General features: G+C 32.1%; 1 protein-coding gene across 1 annotated transcript; it reads left to right on the forward strand.

Annotated features, from left to right (window-relative positions):
* Window positions 1-16,435: 16,435 nt before the first annotated feature.
* LOC107917652 (stigma-specific STIG1-like protein 1) lies at window positions 16,436-17,294 on the forward strand. Its single transcript, XM_016846957.2, has one exon. The coding sequence runs from the start codon at window positions 16,540-16,542 to the stop codon at window positions 17,002-17,004; it is 465 nt and encodes a 154-aa protein (XP_016702446.1). The 5' UTR covers window positions 16,436-16,539; the 3' UTR covers window positions 17,005-17,294.
* Window positions 17,295-26,980: the final 9,686 nt, after the last annotated feature.

Below are 26,980 nucleotides of genomic sequence, written 5' to 3' on the forward strand. Positions count from 1 at the left end.
AGCCGTTTTAGCCGACGGAAAATATTTTAGTAAAAATTTTTCGGTCATTTGTTTCCAAATTGTGATTGACCATCGTGGTAACGAGTTCAACCATTGTTTAGCTTTGTTCCTCAAAGAGAAGGAAACAACCGAAGGTGTATGGCATCATCAGAAACACCATTGATCTTAAAAGTGTCGCAAAACTCCAAAAAATTCACCAAATGAGTGTTTGGATCCTCGTCCTGCAAACCATCAAACTGAACAAATTGTTGTATCATTTGAATCGTGTTAGATTTCAATTCAAAATTTTTTGCAGCAATAGTAGGTCTAACTATACTCGATTTAACTTCTGTTAAAGTAGGTTTAGCATAATCATACATAGTACGCGGAGCAGGATTCTAATTTATTGGATCTGCGGCAACCACGGGAGGTAGCTGATTATTCTAATTTTCAGCCATCCCCTCGGTTGTAGTTTGACTATCGTCCTCTTCCCATTCCTCTATGTATCATAGGCTTACCCTTATTTCTCTTCGGTTTCTGCGAGCTGTGCTTTCGATCTCACTATCAAAAAATAGAGGTCCTGACAGGTTTCTTCTAGTCATAAACTATAAAAACCTGTCAGAAGCAAATAAAAGAAAATTTTAATAATTTAAGCCATAATAAATTTAAATTGCAATAAAAATAAATGGCTAAAGTAATAAAAGTTAAGTGTTCCTAATATCTTAGTTTCCCGGCAACGGCGCCAAAAACTTGATGCATGTGATAAGTTTTATATTTATGATTGATCGTACTTGAAAACTAACTATTATCACGAAAAAGGCAAGCGCGCCTATCGAACAGTAGTAAGCTTATAGCAAGACTGGAATGTCGAACCCACAAGAATAAAAGTACTAGTATTAACACTTTTTTTATTATCTAGCCTAAAAATAAGGGGATTTGCTTTATCTAAACAATTAACTAAACTAAGAATGCACAGGAAGTAAATTGGGGAAATACTTTTGGGAAAACTAATTGATTTAGAAAATACCCAAGGAAGAATCCACCTAGACTTCACTTGTTATTTGACTCTGAACTAGACGACTTATTCACTTGACTCAATCCGTAGAAATCCCTAATTTATGTTATTATCTCTCTCGAGACTAACAACGTCTAACCCTAGGTTGATTAATTGAAATCTCTTTCTAATTAAAACTCCTAGTGTTGCATTAACTCGATCTATGGATTCCCTTATTAGGTTTTACCCTAATCCTGTAGATTTATGTGGCCCTATGTCTATGGGTGCAATCAACTCCGCTTAATTATGCTAGATCTACTCTTAGACAGGGACTTTTGCTCATCTGAATAAGCACATCAATACTTGAATTGATATCCTGAGATATTAAAGTAAGAATTAAGAACACATAATTAAGAACAAATCAAGTATTTATCATATAATTCAAAAAAATAGTAACAAGATCCGTTTTAGGTTTCATCCTCCTTAGGTATTTAGGGAATTTAGTTCATATGTGTAAAAGAAAACATATTAGAAGAATAATAATAACAAAACATAAAGAAACCTAACAACCCTGAAGGAAATTGAAGGGAGATCTTCAATCTTGAAGGAGAATCCAGCTTCTGATATGGATCAATCGGCTTTCTTCGAGTAATTCCTTGCCTCCTACTCTGTATGTTTCTCTAGGTGCCTCCTCGGGTGTTTATATAGGCTTTGGGATGCTTTAAAACCCTTAAAAGTGGCCTTTTCCAAGTAGAACTAGACTTGGGCTCGACAGGGACACGGCCGTGTGCCACGCCCGTGTGGGGTGGTTTAGGCCGTGTTAAAGTCTGCTAAATAGACACAGGCATGTGGTCTACCAGTGTGAGGAAGTACAGTCCGTGTTGATTTCCCACGTTGACCCATGTTCTCCGTTTTTGGCCCGTTTCTCTCTCTTTTTACTCTCCTATGCTCACCTAAGTATAAAACATGAAATTAAAGGATTACGAGCATCAAATTCCACAAATCTAATGATAATTCATCCATAAATGTGTTAAGCAAGAGATAAAAATATGTATAAATTACAACTTAGCATCAATATATCATCACATATGGCCAATTATACAAGGTTCATATAGCTCGATTTTCTTGTTCACTTACCACATCAACATGAAATCTTTTAAATATAGACTTGAAAATAAATCACCAGCATAAAGCCTGCTAGGCATAGGTCTGAATCACACACCGGCACAAGGCCTGCTAGACCTAAGGTCTGATATTTATTCACCGGCACTAAGCCTGCTAGGCACAAAGCCCGATTAAAGTCACCAGCACAAAGCTTGCTAGGCTCAAAGCTCGAATATCATAATTATAAAATCATTCCATAACAGTTCATATATCGAATCGTCCAAATATTCCATGTAATTCATACAAACTTTCAGAGGTTTTAACTCAGTCGAATAAAACTCAACCACATTAATTCAATGATAAATCACATTCGGCTATTATGCTAATAAACTATAAAATTCGAATCATCATAGTAAAACATTCTATGTTCGAAATAAACGATGTTTAATTTCTTAAAGACATACCTCAGATATCAACGGACGTTATAAGCCGAATACCTAGTTTTCTCTTTTATTTTCTTTTATTTCTAGTTTCGGTCATGAGATGAAAGTATGAGCACTACTATATTTTATTATATGTTTTATATTTTTATTATATTTTAATTAATTACAATTATAACCTTTATAATTAAATAACTAAAACATATATTCCAAGGGTACAACCGGCCACCACTAACTCCAATGCTCTATTTGTAACTTAAATGCTTCAATTTAAAAAGCCAATTTCAATTTGGCCCTTATACATTAAATTATCAAGTTTTTATTTTACGCGATTAAGTCCTTTTATTAAATTAAGCACACAAACAATCAAATTTTCATATGAAAATTTCACACATGCAAATTCACATATAATAAACACGAAAAATAATATTTAAATATTTTTCTGACTCAGATTCATGGTCCCGAAACGACCGTTCCGATTAGAGTCTAAATCGGACTGTTAGACTTTTTCATATAATTTTTATAGATTTTTTTTATCATGGGGGCTTGATTTAGCTAGCCCATGTATTAATTTTTTAAGTTTTGATAATTTTCCATTGTTGAGAATTGGATGAATTAGGTGTTAAATTGATAGAAATTAAACTTAGATTATGAAAAGGACTAAATTGTAAACCTTAATTGTTAATTTCGTACATTAGGGACTAAATTGAATAAAATGTAATTTTTATGAAATTTCAATAGGAATAGAAAATAAAGGGTCCCTAATGAATATGTGCAAAATTAGATTTTAATCCAAAGCTCTCGATTGAAAGTTATGTTTGTCTCTATAACAGCCCGATTTTTCGGTGGCGTCGAAAACTGTGGTTCGAGACCGTAAAATCCGACTAGTAGGCTCGTAAATTTTAATATTTGGTACTTACGAGTCAAATTTGATTTTAGAAATATTTTTGCATTAGTAATTTGTGATTTATAATAATTTATTAGGTCAAGTGGTTTTAGAAAATATGGTATCGAGACCTCGTTTCTATAAATTGAAAATATTTTTATAAATATTTACGGAGTGTCATTAAGGTAGTATTAAAGTTCCATTAGAAAATTTTAATGTATTGATAGTTAATTAATTAAAAGGGACTAAATTGAAAGAGGTGCAAAACTTACTAATTAAAAGAAATAGTGATTAAATGGTTTAAATGGTAAATAAGGGAGGACTTAAAAAGTAAATAGGCACAAATGGGATAGCTGAGGCGGCATAAGCAAAAAAAATAAAATAAATTCATATGATTTAAGGGCAAAATTAGAAATAAAATAAAATTAAAATAGCTAAAATGAGATTTTAAAAGTTTCTAGAGAATTTCTTCTCCTATTTTTTGGTCCAAAAACACTATTGAAGAGCTCTTAAAGTTAGTTTTCATATTTTAGCTTTATATGAGTTTAATTCTTGCTTTTTCTTGAAATTTTTCTGCTTTTGAGACTTTTACAATTAGGTCCAACTAGCAATTACCTTAGTTTTTTATTTTATTGAGAATTTTGAAAATTACCATTGATGAATACTGGATGTTTTTGATGAAATAACATGGATTTAGAGCTTTAATTCAGTTGTATGATGGTTTTATAAAGTGATTTTTTTAGATATTGGTTTTAGGACCAAATTGTGAAAATGTTAAATGTTAGGGTTTGGTATTAAATTTCTATTTATCAAGGGCTGTATGATAGCCTAGAATATTTAAATAAATTATCAATTAAGAAAAAAAAATTAGTTCATTTGATAGACTAATTAGTTAAAGGACTAAATTGCAAAAGTTGTAAAAGTTGGGATAATTATGTAAATTAAAAAATTGAGGGTATTAATTGTGAAGTGAATTGGAACAGAAATATATGCTAGTGAATGAATAATTTATATTTTAGATCAAAATCCTGTAGATACTCGTGAAAAAAGAAAATTAGCAGAATAGTCCCTGAACTTCTACAAATCTTACAATTTAACCTAGGTAAGTTCATAAGGTTAAAATTTAATATTTGTATTGATTTGATGAATGGTATTATGTATTTATTCTATTATTGAAATTGAAATATTGTTAAAATTGTAAATTTAAATTGAATATCCGAATTAAATGAAGTGCAAGATTTAAGTACATTCGGCATTCGATGAATTGATAGCATTGGAGGAAAATGATAGCAAATTACCCAAGTAAATCGAGGTCTAAAATTTGTTCTGAACTTTTGTGTTTACTTTCCATTTAGCTCTCACGAGCTTCTGTTTAACTCATATGAGTTTTCGTTCAGTTCTATTGAGCTTTTGTTTAACCCTTATAGGTTTCCGTTCAGCTCTATTGAGCTTCTGTTGAACCCTTATGGGTTTTTGTTCAACTCTTACGAGCTTCTGTTCAACCCTTATTGGTTTCTGTTTAGCTCTTATGAGCTTCTGTTCACCTTTCGGGCTTTTGAAAACGATGTACTGTTATCCGTAAGCCATTCTCCAATTTGGTAAGTGACTTATGAAATTGAAATTGGAAGACTTATTGTTATTATTGGTATTGATTTGAAATAAATGTATTCATCGATTAAAGTTGTGATTGGTAGGGAATTTACATTGAATGAATTTATTTAGTGGATGTGTTATAATAGATTCGGTAAGATTTATGTTTAACCCATCGAACTTACTAAGCTTTATTAAGCTTACCTGAGTTGTTTAATGTCTTTGTAGATTTTCAAGAGGTCGAAAGATCGGATCAACACATCAAGTCACACTATCCAGCTTATTCTGGTAGCTTTTGAAACGTACACTATGGTTTATATGGCATGTATAGGGTTGGAATGGCTTTGAGTAAAGTTGGTTTGTGTAAATATTATGAATTATATTTTGTTTATATTTCCAATTAACTTATATATGTATGTGTAGTCTTATCATGCTTGATATATGTTTGGGTATGGTTGAGTGATAAATAATTTATAGGTATGTTAATGAATGAGTTGGTATAGTATGTTTGATATAAGTAATTAAATATGTGATTTGATCAATATGGTAAATTTGAATATTACTATATTTTTGATAATATGATATGTTTAAAGCTTGATTTGGTTGTATTGAAGATTTTGTTATGGTATATGAGTGAGCTAAATGAAGCGTTTAGGTTGAAATAAAAAATAGGTGATGAATATGGCTGAAAAGAGCCCATTTTCGTCCACACAGGCAGAGACACGGGCGTGTGTGTCAACCGTGTGTGACACACGACCTATCACATGGATGTGTGGTCTGGCTGTGTGTCCTCTACGTCTTTAAAATTACAAAATAGAATGTTCAGGTATTTTCACACAGCCTAGCACACGGGCGTGTGGCTTGGCCATGTGACCCAAGTTAGTAAGCACTCTAATTTGGATATGGTCTGGGACACGGTCGTGTGCCCCTATTTTGAATGCCTACACGATCTGAGACATGGACCTATCTCTCAACCATATGAGCCACACGACTTGGCCATACGGGTGTGTGTCTCCTACTCCTTTGAAAATTTTTGATATTTTTGAAAAAATTATCTGAGTTCCTGGTTTAGTCCCGATTTATTTCTAATGTGTATTTTGAGCCTTGAATGTAACAGCCTAATTTCAGTGAATTCAGAATAGTGGTTTCGGGACCACAAATATGAGTCCGAAAAATGAAATTATTTAAATTTCATAAAATGATAGGTATTATGATAGGAATATTGCATGAAAATTTTTATCGAAAAATTTTCTCAACTATGTGTTTAATTGCAAAAAGGACTAAATTGAATAAAATGTCAAAGTTGAATTCTAGTAGTTGTAAGGATTAAATAGCTATAGAATTAAAAATGAGAAGTCTTTTTATGGCAATTGGACCATTGATGAAAAACATGTAGATATTTTTAATGAGTCATACATGGAAAAATTGAAAAAAGTTAAGGACTAAATTGGAAATTGAATTAAATAAAGTATGATAAATGATTAAATAGAATAAAATCCATTTTATATCTTCTTCTTCTTCATAAAATACATGGAAACCCTAGGAGAGAGAAAGGAAATTTCTCAAGCTTGATTTGGTAAGTTCTATGTCTCGTTTTTAGTGATTTTTATATTTTTCAGATCGGGAAAGCTTAATTTCTTTATTTGAGTGATTAAATTGAAAGAAAATCAAAGTTTAGAAAATTACCCATGGATTAATATGTTGTAAATTGAAAGTTTTTGATGGAAAATGAAAGATTATTGATAGATAAATCACTTTTACAAGGTGATTTTTAGTGAAAACAAGTGTAGGGACTAAATTGGAAAGTAGTGAAATTCTTGGAAAGATTCTAAAAATTATGAAATACATGTGCTGTAAAAGTTATATTGAAGTTTTGAATAAGCTTGGAATGAGGAGTAAATTGCATGAATTTCAATTTTTGAGCCTAGGGACGAAATTAGAATTAATTAAAAGTTTAAGGGCAAAATGATACTTTTGCCTAAAATGCGAAGTGGGCTTGATTGACTGTAAAAATCATAGAATTGATGACTAAATTTATTTATATAGTTCCGAAAGTGTCGAACAAAGAAAAAGATCGAGGGAAAGAAAAAGTTTCAGATTAGTAAATACGATCAATTGTCGAGGTAAGTTCGTAGAACTAAATTAAGCATGTAAATGAGTTGAATTGATTGTTGAATATTGTGCATTATGATTTTTAATTGTTATGTACATGTAATAAATCAATCTTGATTTGTGATTTACATGTAAATGATGAAATATTACATGAATCCGTTTGAATATTGATTTCCAATTGGACAGGTGATTACCGTGTATATGAGATCCTACATATGTTGCAGTAAAGGTTGTTCCGAAAGGGATAATCTTTTGATCTCATTATGAAAAGGAATGTAACCCAAAAGGGTGATACTTGAAAAGAATTTATGTACCCAAATGGTACAACTTGAAAAGGTTATGTACACTTTTTGTGTACACTAGAAAAGGAAAGGTATACTTTGTGTATACCATATGAAAAGGAAATGTATACTTTGTGAATACCACTTGAAAAGGAAAGGTACACTATATGTGTACACTTGAAAAGGTTATGTGCACTTTGAGTGTACAAATTGAAAAGGGTATGTACACTTCGTGTGTACCACTTGAAAAGGGAATGTGCACCTCGAGTGTACAACTAGAAAAGGAAAAGTCCATCGAAAATTCAAAAATTCAATAGAAATGTATTAACAAGTGAAATAAGAAGAAATGACATGATGAGCTCATCTATGCATAATAATGTTTTTGTACTAACTAATTTTGGTTGAATGATTGTGTATAAGTCATATTTGCTAGTTTGCTAAATTGATGGATAAATTGTTTTATGTGTGATTTACTTGTTATATATGAGTGGTAAGTGTAGTTTGGTTATATGAACTTACTAAGCATATAATGCTTACTAGGTTTATTTTTCCCTGTTTTATAGTGTTCGAAGCTCGTAAAGGTTGGATCGGGTCGGAGTATCATCACACTATCAACTCCTTAATATTGGTATAAACGATAAACTCATTTTGATATAATAACATGTATAGGCTAATGAGGCCAAATGATGATGTAATATGTTTGTTTACAACTTAGCCATTGGAATGGCTAGTAATATGTATTTTGTGGTAATGTGGTATGTTCATGTTCAACAAGATACAAGTCACCTGTCATAAAACTTGATTTACAAACCAATGTAAAGGTAAGCTTTAAAGTATGTTTAAAAGTTGGAAATGTTAGATTGAATGATGGAAATTGGTTGAAATTGATGGTATATATTTATAAGTTTTCATGTAGGAAAATGGTTAAGCTTGGGTGAGAAATAGGGCTAGGAAATGGCCTTATTTCATCCACACGGGTAAGATACATGGGCGTGTGTGACACACGGACAGCCCACGGGCGTGTGAAATGACATTTTGTCCCCTGCATCTTTAAATATGAAGTCAAGATAGTACACGGGTAGAAGACACGACCTTATGAAAGACACGGGTTTCAAGCATGGCTGTGTGTCAAAACTGTGTAAACATGGCTTAAAAATGGTGAAAAATCAATGTACCACATGGCCTAGCCACATGGGTGTGTGCCCAGGCCTTGTGCCCTTTTGATACTTAAGAAATTGCAAGTCAAGATTCCACACGGGCTGGCCACACGGCCATGGGATCCCCACAGGCTAGCCACACGGCCATGTCCCAGGCCATATGGACGTGTGCCCTATCTTCAAGGAAAAATTTTCAAAGTTGTCGGTTTAGTCTCGAACCATTTCCAAAGCATGTATTGGGCCCCGTAGGCCCACATTAGGGACTTTAAGTTGAATATTTGAAAAGAATTGATTTGAAATGCATATTTATAACTCGGTTTTGTATAAATGTTAGTGTATAAATCTGATAATGCCTCGTAACCCTATTCCGGTGACGGATACGGGTTAGGGGTGCTACATTGAAGGCTCATATAAGGGATAATATGATTGATTATGATTAGTTTCTGTTATGAATGGTAAATTATATTAAATGTCTATAATTGATCTGTAAGTTTCAGTAATACTCCGTAACCTTGTTCTGGCGACGGATATGAGTTAGGGGTGTTACAGTCTCGATTTTAGGGACTAAATTGAATAAATTAAAAAATATATGTAAATTGATATTTGGTATGAATTGGCTGGAAATTGATAATGTGTTATGTTTTATGACTATTCGTACCTAACATCGACGTGGATTCTTTGATACGGAAAGGAAAAGCGAGAGTTGTAGACAATTGACGCGAGAAAACGGTCTGTACATCTATGATTTAAGGTCGAATTGATTGCTTGCATCTTCATGTTAACTGCATGTATAAATATTAAGGTGAGCATCTAGTGATAATATGAGCTATTGAATTGAGCTTAATTGTGAATTGCAAAAATAGAGAACTAAATTGAATAAAATGTAAAATTGCATGAAATGTTTGAATTATGATATGTGTTATGAGATTGGGTGAAAATGTATTGAATGACATGAAGTATATATGATATGTTAATAGATTGGATTGTGATAGTGAATATGTTTGATAAATGGTAATCCTACTAAATTGTAAATTAGTTGAATATCGGTACCTTGTTAGCTGTTTGGGCTGTGTCAGATATAGTTGGCATGCCTTAATATTGGTTTGTGTATGGGATTATGCGCTTATGCTCTAGGGCCTAGGAAAACTTTGTGTGCCAGGATGCACTTCATATGCTAGCATGTGCTTTATACGTCAGGATGTTTTTTTGTATGCAAGTATGCAGGTTACGTGCCAGTTACCCTACTTCGGTTTATCCAACGATGCACTTTGGTGCCAGTTTAGTGTGTTTGTTGGATGATCCAAGTATCTGTATGAGTTTTAGCCAAGTTAATAGAGGTTTCAAAATGTACAATTGGTAAATGATATGAATGTGATATCAATTGATGCTATTGGATTGAATTATGTATAATACTGAAATTTTATTGTTAATTAAGTAAATGAAATGAAAACGAGCCTCGGTGGCCAAAAAAAAGGGCATGAGTCGATAGAAATAAGTTGAATGATATGAAATCAAAGTAAAATAGGTTATTTCCTTGAATTATGAATATTATAGTGTTAATAGCATGTGGTTAAGTTACATAATGGTATGTTTAAATAATTGGAAAAGGGAAAACAAGTTGAAAGTGATCATTTATGTGTTTTGTTGGATAGGTTGGTTACTAATGTCTTAGCATGCTTGCACATATAGATTGATGATGAAAAATGGTTGATATCTTGGAAACATGGTTTGTCTAGATATTGAGTACGCGTGTAACATCCCGCTCGGTATAGTCCTAGTGATCTGGTTACTGTTTGTCGAAGTATAATGTTTAGAGCAAGTTTTGAGTGGGTAAGGTATTAATTGTGACTAAGTATGTAAGTCTGTGAATGCACCCTTGGGCGAAGCCTGTGATGGATGAGCTAAATGGTTTGGCGGGCTCTTTTGAAAAGTATACGCCACCCCAGCTGTTAGATGAATATGTTAAGCCCTCAGTTTGATAGAATTATTTATTATGTTATTATATTATTATTTTGGTTGAACAATTTAGTTAGACAAATGAGAATTGGTTAGAATAAAATTAAGTTACCGTAGTCAATAAGGTTCGCATTCACGTTAAGAGAAAAAGTTCTTAGTCACAAAAATCGAGAAGGTTAGTGGGATAATCAGATTTATCCACTAAACCTAACTTCCATGTCTATTTGTATAAAGTTGGTATTAACTTCTTGATTAAGCTTTTACGTCTTCTCTTATATTCACATTTTCTTCTCAAACTTTCTTTTCACTACTAGAGACCTACTTGAAGATTTGGGTTCACTGTACTCAGCCAACTCTTTCGTTATTTTAGCACCTAGTAAATGTCAATGAAGCTTAGGTTATTTTCATGGTTATTTATGTGGCTTTAGGGTTGCATGCTTAAGCGTCTGCTTTGAGTGTAAGGAGGGAAACTTCCTGAATCTGGGTTTTGTAATGTTTCTTGTAAGTTTGTTTAGTTTTGTGGTATACAATCTAATAAGTTTAACTATTTACATTATATAGCTCAAGATACTCCTGAAGGTTCTCATGATAAGGGCAAGAGTCCTATTGTTTGAACTTGTTGCATTTTCTAGTGAGTTCCTTTTTACTCTATGTGTGTGTGTAATGTCTTTTTTTATGTTTGGTTTTAGGTAAGTATACATATTTTGTAAAGATGAAATGCTTGTACAAGAGTGATGAATGCTTGTTGTAATCAGTCTGGTTTGGTCTATTCGTGTTAAGATGTAAGAAGCTTATTTCGTGTTTAAGCTACTACCCCTTGCTTCTGAAATGAATAACATAGTTTGATACATGGAAATGAATTCATGGCATTGTCTTCAATGAAATGAGCAATGAATTGGTAGATCGTGATACATGAAAATGATCGTGTAGCCTCTGGTACGGCAAGTGTTATTGCAAACCAGATTGCCAAATCATGACAAAAGAAAATGAATGAAAAATTAATGCTTATAATCTACCAAAATATATATTTAAATATAATATAATATAATATCATTAGCGGGTCTTACACAAGCTTACGAAAGCTCAAATAATAACTCGAGATCAAAGAAGAATTCAATTGTAAAAGTTTCAAAATACAAGGTTGAAGTCGTGACATCGCCAAACAGTTTATCACGTTACAACATTAGACAACTCGACGTCAGGATGTCACTTACTATGCCAACCTCGTCGAGACACGAATCGATGGGGTTCCTCGTCTCGCGTGACATTACAAGCTTTTCTCATCACGACGATGTTCAAATGTTGTGACGTCACATGTTGTTTTTACAATTTATTTTTTCAAATAGCCTGCAATTTTTACAATCAAGTTCTAACACAATTAATTTTTATTCCAACTCACAAATATAGTCTTCTTACATCAACTCATGTACTTTACACCTTAATTTAATATTAATCAATTGCTTTATAATTTATAAGTTAACAATCTAGAGCATTATCTTCACTAAACATACACATTCATTTCAAGATCATCAAGACCTTTAATAATGCAACACACATACATAACATACCATCTAACAATTTCCATACATCAACATTAGCATATATATTTAAACTAAACCATACCTAGAATACCAACTTTGCATATACATATTTATATTCATTTACAAATTTCAAATTCAACAATTCTAAACATAGCAAAATATTAAAATGACCCTACTAGGTACATGCCATATAGCTAACAAAAAGGGTTCACAAACTTTGTTAAGTTCGGGATTCTGACTAGATGCTGAAGTCGATGCTCGGGATCTCAGATTGTACCTAACCTGCGCATGGAAAGCAAAACTGTACGCTGAGCGATAAAGCCCAGTGGTATTTCTATAATTCAATCATTAAAATGAAAATTAAACCAATTCAAGAAACTTAATCAATATGTTATTCAAACTAATTACTAAGTACCATGATATAATGTACCAATTATGCTATATAATTCATTTCATACATGATCAATTAACTAACATAAGAATTCATCATATTAAAATTGAGAGTAACATAACTTTCAATTTAAAACTCCAAATTAAAATCTAATTTCACTATTGTCCATTAGGGACCTCTTATTTTTTATTTCTACATCCAATTTTACAATTTATTTAGTTTAGTCCCTAATGTACGAAGCTATTAATTAAGTTTTACAATTTAGTCCTTTTTCATATCTAAGCTTAAAATTTGTTAGATTAACACCTAATACATTTAATTCTCAACAATGACATCTTTCAAAACCTTAACAATTTGACAAATTGATACATGGGTTAGCTAGATTAAGCTCCCATGATCTTAAAAACATAAAAATTACAAGAAAAAGACTAAACTGCACTAACCAATTATCAATTAAAAGCTTCATAACCCTTTTCAATTGCATCTTCTTCTTTCTTTTATCTTTGGTTCGGTTGAAAGATATCAAAATTCTCTCTCTTTCCACCAATTTTACTTTTAATTTTATTAAATTTTACCCATTAAGCATAATGATATTATATAGTCCACTAATCTCAATTACATAGGGCCTAATTGCTATTTTGAGCCTTTGGTTAATTTTAATTTAAGTCCTCAATCTAATTTCTAATTAAAAACCTCTAGCTATTAGACTTTATAATTTAGTCTCTGGGTCCTAATTAAATACAATTTCGGCTAAATCACTTATCCAAAATTAAATTTAATTATCTAATAACTCTGTAAATATTTCTATTAAATATTTATGGGCTCGATTTACGGAAATGGGGTCTTGAAACCGTATTTTCTAATACCATTGGAAACCAAATCATTACATCAAGTGTCCATATCAATTGCCACGTCAGCTACAATGCCATCATTTTTCAACTTTAGTTGCCACATTAGCTGCTATGCCAACTTCCACGTAATGAATTTGCCACATCATCCATCATGTTAACTACTATGTCATCACTAACGAGACATTAGGAGCTTCAGTGGAAAAAAACAATTTCGAGGATATAATTAATTGTTAGTTTTCGATTAAAACTTCAATCGAATGCTATTTTAAATTTTATTTTTATGAGGAATTTTTTTCATCTAAGATTCTTTCATAATTAGTACATGGATTATATGAAAATAAAACTTAATTAAACAATCATCAAAACTTGTTTTATTATAATTAATTAAGGTTTCATATATTCATTTTCAGCTATTTGGGTCATTAATCCAATGAAAATTGATTAAATGTCATCATCAATTCTCATTAAGTCGAGACTCGGTTAGATCATATTTGTAGTTAAATTGGATGAAAATAAATTTTTGAAAATTTTAATGATAATTTGAATTATTATTTAATTTAATTGTTTAATGATAATTTGTATTATTATTTGAATCCCATATGATAGTTTGATGGTTAAGGTATTTATCGCCTCAAGTGTGACATGAATTCGAATCGCTCCAATTGTGTTTGTTATTCACACTTTATCCTATTCTTGTATTAAAAAGAAAAAAAAGTATTTCTCAATTGTTTTCACTATCGTGGCACTTGGCACTCTCTTGTTTTATATTCTTATAATAGCAAATTTTTTTTACTTGCTACACAATTAACACATCCGCGCGCGTTGATAGGTGGAATGGTAATGATTAACGACTTCGATCCACCTCTTTGGATTTAAATTTTGTAAATAAAAAATAATAATATTTGAAGAATTTTATTTTTAGTTTAAAGATTTTATTTAATTACACTTTAAATTTGAGTATTTGGTGTCGAAAATATCAAATAAAAAATATATGTACACTAAATATGATTCATTGCTAGCTAACTTACATATATGTTCATAAGATCAACATTAAGCTTTGAGCTCAAGTATAGGTTTCTCTAATCAACACTTTCAAGTAACAGCTTGCTGTCTAGGGTCCTTTTTGTGGCTTAAAATTCTTAAATGGGAATGCTCCAACTTTGCTTGGCCAAACGGCAAGGCAAAATTTCATATTAGGAGCACCTTTTAGTTGAATCTTTTCACTTCATTGATGGTTCAAAAAGGTGGGGGGCTTTGACTTTTTCGCATACCATGTGATTGTACCTCTAGCACATGCTTCAAGCTTTGTGTTACAACAAAACAATTATTTAATTATAGAAAATAAGCTTGAATCACCTCTCTAAAAAATTTCTTAATTTATACTTAGAGCTAAAAAAACATAAATGTATGCATTGAGGCAATATTGAAATACCATACATTAAGGTTCTTTGCATATTTCCGAAAACGATACTTTGATAAAAGAAAGTGAAAGAAAGAGATATAAATGTCTTGTATTTTTATCTTAGTTTACAAGTAATTTTATTAGATCAAAAGTTTTAAACATTGAAAATTAAAATATAAATCGATGCAAATGAATTTGATAGGTTGTTGAACTTGATTGGTGTCCAAATATTAATTACCAATGTAATTTTTTTAAGCTTTTAAGCTTAAAAAACTATATTTTTACATACCCATGGGTGAAAAAAAATATGTAATAAATATATTTATTAAAAATTTATATAAACTTTAAATGATGTTGTGGTTTAGATTATAAAGTAAATTTTTAAATTTTATTGTGTCATGGGTTCAAATTTTACCATAATTGAATTTTTATTGATTTATAAAATGTAAAAGGACAAAAATATTATCATAATAATATAAATTGCTTTGTACATAAAAGAATATTTTAGTAATTTATCAATTGAGTATAATATAGGGTAAACTACACCATTAGTCACTAAATTATTGGTAAGTTTTCATTTTGGTCACTGAACTATTCGAAAGTTTTCATTTAAGTCATTGAACTATTCAAAAAAATTTATTTAAGTCACTGAACTGTTAAGTTTTTTTAAAAAAATCATCAACGAGCTCCAAGTGATTATTTAATGACCAGTGTAGTAGATTAGTACCCATCGATGAGTAGAAGAAAATACTTTAGATCCAAGTTGATCTGACGGCTACTATCGAAGATCGAAGAAAAAAACTATTTAAAATTTGGTTCGTAAATTTGTGACGTGCAAAGCTATTTCATGAAAAAAAAACTAAACTATAGAAGAGAAAAGGAAAAAGAGCTTTCGATTAATGTAGGCAGAACAAACAGAGAAAGTCATATAACATCGATTTCAATAGCACAGTGACTTAAATTAAAGCTTTTGAAAAATTCAATTATCAAATTATAACAATTTTTGAAATAAGTAACCAAAATGAAAATTTACCTATCATTTAGTAATTAATGATTTAGTTTACCCTATAATATAAGTATAAGTATAGATATTCCAGGAATGAAGGGTCATGCCTAGTCGAATCACCAAAATCAAAAGAAGAAGTGACCAAATTACATGTTCTTGTATCAATAATTTTTTTTACTAATTTTAAAATATAAAAATATCTAAAATTTTCAATGCCAGGTCCAGACTTGCTGCCTCTAGGGGCGGCACCGAGGGTTAGAAGCAGCTTTAGCTTGCAATAAAATCTTTTTAAAAGAATATAAAATTATAAATTAATATTGTGCAAAAATTATATTTTAGTCCCAAAATTTATAATTGAATTTTAATCTTAAAATAAAAATATAACTTTGCCCCTAAGCGTCCCCCTATGCCCTAATTAATTATTGTATTTAAAAAACGGTACTATAAGTGCTAATATAATTAACTTCAACAAATGTCTAACTTGGGATGAATGCAACAATAATTTGATTAGCTTACCATTTACCAAGTATAAAACCTACATTTTCTAATGCATTTCATTTCTTAAAAGTTGATTAGTCAATTAATTAAGCTTTAGAATTCGACCATACTCTTTGCTTCGAATCCCAAAGAGCCTCGCCTCCCATGCACCTTACCTATTTTTCCCGTTTCTTTGGTCAACCCCTCCATTTATTTCCTTTATAAACCCCAAATCCCTCCCATTTCCCTTCACCAAATATCTCCGAACTTGTCCCTATTTCCTTCACAAAAACAAGGAGGAGAACCCATCAAAAAACTCTCTTAAAGAACCCAAGACCCAAACACACACAGACACAAAATTAAAAAAACAAGATGGAAGCTGCCAAAATTTTCGTCACTATAGCTCTAACATATGCTGTAACAATTGCTTTAGCGATGAAAACCATCGGTGCCGTTGCCGAAGATAACTCTCTGATTCCATCAACGACTTTCAGAGACGCTGGACCACTCGTACTACCAATGGGGAGTCCCAAAAGGGTAAGTCGTTTCCTCCAGCAAGGATATAGAAACCCTAGAGCTGCCGACCATTGCCACAAAGATGAAGAGGTTTGTTACGTCCTAGAAGGAGCCACCTCCACTTGCTGCAACAACAAATGTGTCTTTTTGGCGACGGACGACCACAACTGCGGTGCATGCAAGAGGAAGTGCAAGTTCACCCAGGTTTGCTGCCGGGGAGAGTGCGTCGACGTTGCTTTCGACAAAAGACATTGCGGAGCTTGTAACCACCGGTGTAACCGCGGCGAGTATTGCGTTTATGGCATGTGTAACTATGCATGATTTTAAGACTTCTTTGTGAGGGTTGGGATTTATTCATATACACAATAAAAAATAAGCCACATTTAAAGTGGTTCTTAACTATTATAATATATATGATATGAAATTAATTACTAATCTTATTAAAATGTAATGGTATACAGAAAAAAAAAGTTTAAGCAAAAATTTTATGAATACTTCATGTTGTTATATACCTTTATACATTTTTTTTTGTGTTAGGGAGAAAGGAGAGGGTATTTCATTGTATACTTGTATCATTGTTTTATAAAACAAAAAGATTATGTTTTTTAATATACGATTATGCTAAATATCATTATGTCCATCAAATTATATGGATTGAAAATCCCAGGTTTTTCTTTTCAGTTCAATAAGTGATATTAAATTGGATTTTTAGCAAAACTACATTAAACATTTCAAGGCTATTTTTTCTCATCAGCAACAAAGAATTTTTTTTTTTGGGGAAAAGGAACTAGATTTCATTACACACTAATTTAAAAAGTTGTCGGATATATAACACACCTATGCTATTATTAGGGGTTTAACAACTAGGAGGAAAGCTGCAAATACAAAACAAATTCTGGAAATTTAAATCACCCAAGGGCAAGGTGGATTGAACAATGCTCCCTAACTGAGCTAATGAGTTCGTGCAATTGCTCCCTTCTCAAAATATAAGCGTAAGGTGCCAATATTCAAAGAGTGGAGGAGTATCCTGCACTCATCAATCAAAGGTGATGGTAAAATATTAGAAGTTAATTAAATTTTCATTAAGTAAATGATGGTGATATCATCAACTTTGATCTCAAGGTTATCGAGATTTAGGCTAATAGTTAATTTGTAACGACCTGATAGTCACAGATAATTGAAAAGTGTATTTTCGGGTCTTCATTTTCGTAAAATAGATTCGTAAACATTTTTAATAAATATTTACGAAGTTAGTTGTATGGTTAATTAGGTTTTGGCTAGGTGAATTAGTTTGAATTGAGGGTAATTAGGTATAAGGATTAAATTGAATAAAGGGTGAAAATTTAATTATAAATTGAAGAAAAAATAAAGGGATTAAATAAGTAATTAAACCTAAAGTTAACATGTGTTTGGTATGTGTAACACCCTTCACCTGTATTCAACACCAGAATAGGGTTACGGAGCAATACTGGACTTACAACACTTTTAAATACACATTTCACATATAATTCATCACTTCAAATACAATTTAATCACAACCAATCATAGTGTCCCTCAAATGAGCCTACAGGACTTAAACATGCTTTAGAAGTGGTTTGGGACTAAACTGATAACATACAACAATTTTTGGAAACTTAGAAAAATTTCAACCATACAGGGGTCACACGCCCGTGTGAACAGGACGTGTGCCTCACATAGCTCCAAACACGTCCGTGTCTCAGGCCATGTGGAAACAGGGCATACATACTGACTTGTATCACACAGCCGATGACACGTCCATGTGAAAACTGGAGGGTATACTGACTTATGCAACACGGCCAAGTCACACGCCTGTGTGCTAGGCCGTGTGCCAATTAGGGGGGTATACTGACTTGTACCACACGGCCAGTCACACGCCCGTGTGTGAAACCGTGTGGACCATACTGACTTCAATTCAATTTCAACACCGGGGGACACACGACCTTGTAACATGATCGTGTGTCACACACGGCTGAGACACATACCCGTGTCTCTACCCATGTGGAAAAAAATAGGCCATTTGAAAGGCCAATTTGCCACCCCAACTTTAATGTACCTACACAATGCAAAATGATACCATTCATTATACAATTAGATAGCCAAAATCATCAACCAAATGCATAATTCATACCATTATAACTCCATCTATTCCAATTCTCAAATCACTATCATTTACTTAGCCAAATACATGCCAAAACAATATCAAAATAATCCATCACTCATGGCTATATATATACAAACCAAAACATACATTTATAAGCCATTTCTAATAGCCAAACACACATTAATATTAACATCATTTATAAGCCAAATCTCATGGCTATAATCACAACCAAAATACCACATCTAGCCTATACATGCCATATACCATAATTGTATAATTCAAAAGTACCAACTTAGATGTTTGATAGTGCGATGATGTTCTTGATGACTCTCGGATCCGAGCTAGCCTTGATTCACTATAAAACATAGGAAAATAACACGAAGTAAGCTTCATTGCATAGTAAGCTCGTATGTGAACAATAAACAACTATCACCATTCATTCATCATTCAAATAATAGAAAATGATATATAACAATTCTATTAAATCTCAAAGCAATCAAATGGTCATTCACATAACTTACCAAGGAACTCATCAATTCCATAGTTTTAATACTCAATTCATTACTGTAAATACCTGTACCATCTCGTAACAATCTCACGCTCAACCACATCCTTCATTTACCCGTTGAACCATTCAGAATAGAAATCGGATACTCAAGGATCTCAATCGAAGTACCTATACCATGGCTCGAAACCAAATTAAGGTAACTTATCCCTAGAGTAACTATACCATGGCCCTGTAGCCAAATCAATGTAACTCATCTCTGAAATACCTATACCATGGCCCGAAGCCAAATCAAGGTATAATTCACACCCGAAGGGCCGATATCGTGGCCTGAAGCCAACACAATAACCTAATGACATGTCACTAGCATCCTAAACTATTCCTAAGGTTCAACCGGGATTTCAAACTTGTCGAATCATCGTCGAATCATTCCCGGACTTGTCCATAATCACATAATCACAATTCATGCTTTATCAAAGCATATAAAATACAATTATAAATAAGCTCATTGTATACGAACTTACCTCGTATTAGGAATTGACAGATCGGATCGACTACTTGATAACCTTGCTTTTCCTCCGATCTAGATCCGAATTCTTTCTTTCCTGATCTATATGAATTAAAAATTAACTTATTTATATCATCCATTTATTCAATTTAGTCCAAAACATACATTTTGGCCTATTTGCACATTAGCCCCTAAACTTTCACACTTTTAACAATTTAGTCTTTATTTCATAAAACACAAAATTCACATAATTTCAATACACCCAAGCTTGGCCAAATTATTTATAGGTCTTTATCAGCCCAAAAATTTCATTTATTTCACATTTCAACCACACAATTTGCACATTTCATAATTTAATCCCTATTATGCATTTTCATCAAAAATCACTTTACAAAACATGAAATCTATCATCAAGCTTTCATATTTCAACATTAAACATCAAAGACACATAGATTCAACAATGGAAACTCTCAAAATCTTTAATATTTTCAAAATCTAAGGTACGTGCTAGCTAGAATACGAAGCAACGATCTCAAAAGCGTAAAAATCATTAAAAACTGAGCTCAAAACACTTACCAATTAACCTTGCAAGTCTCAAACCCTAAAACTCAATTAAAGGCTTTCTTGTTCATCAATATTAACCTTAAAACTCAATCAAAGGCTTTTTTCTTCATCAATATTCGGCCAAAAGAGAGAAACGATGGACAAAAATTCACTTTGTTTTTATTAAAATAACATTTATTAACTATTTTACCATTTTAACCTTAAAATTAATACAAAATTTCATTTATGCCAAACCATTAACATCCACTAACCAACTAATGGTATATTTACCACTTAAGGACCTACACTTCAAAGTTCTATAGCTATTTGACATCATTAGCTAATAAAACAACACTTTTACAATTTACGTGATTTAGTCTTTTTTACCTAATTAACCATTCAAACAATAAAATTATATCACGAAATTTTCACACATATCAAATAGCATGCTGTAAATACCGAAAATAATATTAAAATAATTTTCTGATAGCGGATTTGTGGTTTCAAAACCACTGTTCTAATTTAGCTAAAACTGAACTGTTACAGTATGGGGAATGACATGTGTGACAATTATATACATATATTTAAAATTATTATTTACTTGTTATTTAAGTAATATATTATATTATTATATTATAATATTTTATAAAACATAAAGTAAATAAAAGAATAAATAAAAGAAATGAAATAGAAACAGAAGCAAAATGAAATAGGGGAGAAAAAGGGAGAAAAGAAAAAGAGAAAGAAAAAAAAGGAGAAAATTAGGGTTTCAAGGGTTCAAGCTCAAATTGGTTAGTTAATTTAGTCTCTTTTCTTGTAATTTTTAAGTTTTTAGAATCCTAGAGTTAAATACTACATAATCTATGTTGAAATTTTAGAAAATATTGAATTTTTAGATGATGTTCATGTTGAATAATTTAAGTATTTGAGACTAAATTGATAGAATTTTAAGTTAGAAATGAAAAATGGATTGAATTGTAAAATAAAGTATAAGTTTTGAGTTACAATGACTAAATTGAGAAAATTTTAAAATTTAGGGATTTAAGTGAAATTAGAGAATTGAATTTAGTCTAAAGTGGAAATTGAATGAAAATATGGAACTAATTTTGAAGAAGTGAAGTTAATATCAGTTTAAGGACTAAATTGGAATTTAGGCAAAATTTGAATAAAAATTTAAATATTCAATGTGAAATTGTATCATATTGATGAATTTCAAATTGTTTCAATTCTGTAGCTAACGTTGTGATGGAGACCTCGGCTAAGAAAGGAAAAGATAAAGTTAATGAGGAGTAGCTCGAAAATTATTGTTTTTATTTCTATAATCTGAATCTAGTAGTTATTATTTATTGTATTTTAATTTAATGTTTATGGTAAGTAATTGAGGTGTGTTATTTGTTATTATCTTGATATTGAATTGAGATTATGTGAATTTGTGATTGATGTAAATATTGATTGTATATGAAAAGTGAATTGAAACCCTATTAACGGTATCAGGCTGAGTCGGATATAGATGTCATGCCATAGGATTGGAAGAGTTCAGGGATACTTCGACTTCGAGTTGATGAGACACTGGGTGTCACATTATTACTTCGAATTAATTCGATGAGGAAAACTGGGTGTCAATTTACTTCGGTTTAGCCGATGAGACATTGGGTGTTAAATTATTACTTCGAATTATCCGATGAGGCACTGGGTGCCAAACTGGTGTGTTTTGGTTATATCTGTGTATTCTCCGAGTCTGAGTCATGTTAATAAGGGTTATTGAAATAAATAGTGTTATGATTGATATTGAATTGTGAAATGAGAAATGGATAGAGACACATGAAACTAATATTTGTGAATTGAATATGAATGATCAATACTATGGTTCATGTAACACCCCTAACCCGTAACCAACATTGGATTAGGGTTACGAGGCATTACCAGAGAGACAGAACATTTTGGACCAATTCAGAATCACAGATATTATTTAACATCATTTCATAAGCAATCATTTCTAAATATAGTCTACGAGACCTAAAACATACATTTAAGGAAAGGTCGGAACTAAACTGAACCTATTCAGAATTTTCAGAACTTAATCAATTCTTTCAAACATTTAAAGTCACACGCCCGTGCGACTAGGCCGTGTGTCATACACAGGTACTAGACACATCCATGTGAACCAGCCGTGCCAAAAATAGGTCCTACACGACCAATAAGCACGCCCGTGTACTATGGCCGTGTGGTACTTAGCTAGCTATTGACTTTAGCCCACGGCCATATGACACGCCCGTGTGTCAAGACCATGTGGTTCTTAAGAGAATACTGCTTTTCTTATACGGCCACAAGGCACGCCCGTGTCCCCTGACCGTGTGGCACCAAGCAGGCTTGGTTTAAGCCAAATTTGCCACCCCTTTTTGGGTCCAATCCTACAAGCAATAATATACAACATTCATACCAATATTTCCAACCAATTCCATGCTCAAAACATGCTTCATTATAACAAAAACATATTAGCTCATAAAACACTACAACCATACATCATTTGTGTAATATCCTGAATTAGGGCCTAATCGGAATAGTGGTTTCGTGACCACAAATCCGAGATAGAAATAATTATTTTATAATTATTTTGATGTTTATGATATGATTTCATGATTGTGTGAAAATTTCGTGATAAAATCCTATGCCTAAAGTGCTTAAATGGAAATTAGGGACTAAATCGAATAATTTGCAAAACTTGCATTCTAGGAGTTTTTAGTATGAAATTGTTTTGGAATATTAATGAGGAGGTCTTAAATAGAAATTTTACCAATTTCTAAAAAAAATCTGGACAAAAATGGGCTTGGAAGGGTAAAAATTTAAAGAATAGTAAAAAGGGCATTTTGGTCATTTAAGGGTAAAATAAATTAAAAGACAAATTTTAAAACCCAAATGTGTCCATCTTCAACCCCATGGCCGAATATAGCAAGGAGAAACCATGGCTAGGGTTTTTCAAGCTTCCAAGCTCGATTGTAAGTCTGTTCTAGCCTCGTTTTTAATATTTTTTACGTTTTTGGAGTCCTAGTAACTTGATTTAGCTTATGCTAGCAATAATTTAACCTAGGGTTTATATTTGGAAAAATACCCATAGGTGAAATTTGTGCATTTTGGTGTTTTATGATAGAATATGAGGTTTTAAATTATGTTAGACAACTTGTACTACTTGGTTTTAAGCGAAAACGAGTAAAAGGGCTTAATCGGTAAAAATACCTAATAGTCATAAGTACATGTTAGAGTGTGAATTTGATGTTTCCATAGAAGGGAAAAATGATCAGCATGTCATAAAACATAAGAATAAGGGGTGAAGTTTAATTCCTGAGCCTAGGGGCAAAAGTGTAATTATGCAAAAGTTTAGGGGCAAAAATGTAATTTTTCCAAAGTTCGTATTAAATGATGTTTTGATGAATGTATGTATTAAATAAGATTAATTTGGCATTATAGATCAAGAGAAACGAGATTCAAGTCGAGATCGAGGGAAAAACAAAGTTTACGAAGAATAGGCTCGATTGCTAATAATTTTGTACCGTGGTAAGTTCATGTGTAAATGTAGTAACATAATTATCATTTTAAGCAATTTAATGTTGTTTATATGATATGATGCTGATTATTATCATGAAATATTATGCTTTGTGGTTATTGTTGAATAATATGTAATTATGTGACTTACTTGATGAGTATGAACTATCACCGAAGTATCGATTTCGATATTCCGTGGAAGACGGAAAAGATGTGTGATCGAGGAAAAATCCCGTTTGAACCTTGGGAATAGATTAGAATACAAGTGACATGTCACTAGGATATTTGAGTTCCGAACTTGTTGAGTTGAGTCCGAGTTCGTGAGATGTAACTAGGCATCCGAGCTCGTTGAGTTGAGTCCGAGTTCACTTATGGATGCGAACGCCCGAGCTCGGTGAGTTGAGTCCGAGTTCACTTATGGGCAGGTTACATGGTAGCTTGGCTACATAAGTTCCGCAGGCTATTGAGTTTGTCTAGCTGCGGGTATGGCTCTTATGTTCATGAGATCCGCGTATTCGAATTATATTCCGATGTGTTCAACGGGTGAATCTTAAGTGAATAAGAAGAAGGCCTAAAACGAAGGTGACATGTTGGTAAGTGTGGTAAATGAGAAAATTTGACATGTTGGTAAGTGTGGTAAATGAGAAAATTTGACAGGTATGTGCTTAAACCCTCGGGTTGAAAACTTGGTATGATGAAATCGTAGAAAGATATTAAATGTAAATGAAACATGAATGTCTTGGTGTTGTTTATGCAAATGATGTTTTATGTGAGATTGTGTGATTATGTTACTTGCTATTTGCATGTGAACTTACTAAGCATTTGTGCTTACTCCCTCCTTTTCTTTCATTGTAGTTTTGACAAGCTGGCTTGAGAATCGGGATAGGTCGAAGACTCGTTCACACTATCCGAAGGCTTAAATTGGTAAAATGGCTTGTGTATTTTGAATGTGGCATGTATGGCAAAATACTCACTTTGTGTAATTGATCTTATGATATGGCTATGGTTTGGTAAGAAAAGGGTTTGTAAATGATTAGCCATTGGAATGACCAATCTAAGTCATATTTGATGTTATGTATGTTTAAAATGCTATTTAGTCCATGAAAATCCTTAGTAAAGTGAAATTTGCCATAAAACAGAATCTGACAGCAACAGTGATATAAATTTGAAAAATCACTAAAAATAGTAGAAATGGAATTAAATGATGAGTAAGTTATGAAATTGAAGTTTAATTAGTCTATTTTCATATGGATTGAATAAAACAGGTATATAAATTATATTTTATGAGATATTTGAATTTTTGTGAAACAAGGCCAGAGTGATTTCTGGATCCCCTTTTCTGACTTTAAAAATTCATCATAAATTGTAAAAACATAATTAGAAGTCATTATTTATATGTACATATTCCTTATTTAGTCTAGTTTTAAAAGAAACAAACTTCATAGTCATTGAAATTCTGTACAGAGAGATATCTAATTCATAATATACAGAGGTCAGAGCAGTCGAACCCTAAAACAGGGGAGACTTTAACTAATAAACTGTACTAATTGGCTTGACCAAAAATTCTAGAAAAATATTATTAAATAGATATATGAGTATAGTTTCAGGAAAAATTTACGGAATTGGATTTTGAGTTCCGAAACTCGAGATATGAATTTTTAAGCCACTGTGATGCAGATTGCTAGCTTGACTGGAAATTTTAAAAATAAATTGTTTGAGTTGTTTAAGTAATGAATTAAGTCTGTTAACACCTTGTGTTCAACTCTGGCGACGGTCTCGGGTACGGGGTGTTACAATTTGGCACCATCAACCAAATACCAAAACTATATACAACATTTCATTTGCTAGCCAACTCCCATTGCAAAATATATACACATCAAAAACTCATATACATAGACCTTCTAGCCTTTACATGCCATACTTTAAAATATGTACACTTTCAAAAGTACCAAAATGAGATCGATAGTGTGGTGACGATCTTCAACTAACCCCGAGCCTTCAGTAGCTACGATAACTATAAAACAGACAGTAAACACACAGAGTAAGCTACAAAGAGCTTAGTATGCCAAATACAATTGGTCTAACTACTAAAGCATATAAGTACAATTCAACCATAAAGGTTCATAACTATTTCATAAAATAATTCATAAACTTAACCATGCTCCTTTGTTTGCATATATGTCGTGCTTCATTTTCATACATATTTCACAGAGACAAAGTTTTTTTTTTCATATGTAGAAATTTAGTATGATACAAATGTACCTGCATAGGTTATACATTTCATATACCCAATCTCAGATTTCGTATGCTATCATCAGACGGGTCAGAAACGATACAGATGCTTATAAACAAGTACAATGCAGACATCCCGGACGCGGTCTTACATGTAATTCAATATCGATGCCTCTGTCCCAAACAGGGTCTTACACGAAATCAGATACGATGCCGATGTCCCAGACATGGTCTTATACGTAAATATCAATCGAGGCCTGTGTCCCAGACACGGTCTTACATGATGTCTCAGACAGATGTCAACTTTTCTTAGAAACATACAGAGCTTTTCAGATACTAACATATTATCATACTTTACTCCAAATATATTTATCCGGCGCTCAAGGCCATCCAATACATATTACAATTTATACGTACAGAATTTATTTCAATTAACACGTAATTGTAATTTGACTTACCTTGGACAGATTTCGGACGGAACGAGTCGACTATTCGACTAATTTGGACTTCCCTCGATCTAAGTCTGATTTTCTTTGTTTTTGATCTAATACAATACAATTTCAACCATTCAATCATTTATTACATTCAATTTAATCCATATACATATATTTAGGGAACTTTTCATTTTAGCGCTTACAATTTCACACTTTGACAATTTAGTCTATTTTTCACAAAATCACAAATATGCAAAATTCACCAAGACTATAGCTTGGCCAAATATACATGGCTTCTATACAAGCCCAAATAACATATTTAATTCATAATTTAGTCCTTCAAAACCCCATTTTCACAAATTAGTCCAAATGACTCTATTACATTAAAACTCAAAGACAAAACTTATAATCCA

Source organism: Gossypium hirsutum, chromosome A01, assembly GCF_007990345.1.
Source record: "Gossypium hirsutum isolate 1008001.06 chromosome A01, Gossypium_hirsutum_v2.1, whole genome shotgun sequence".
In the NCBI taxonomy this organism is placed as follows: domain Eukaryota; kingdom Viridiplantae; phylum Streptophyta; class Magnoliopsida; order Malvales; family Malvaceae; genus Gossypium; species Gossypium hirsutum.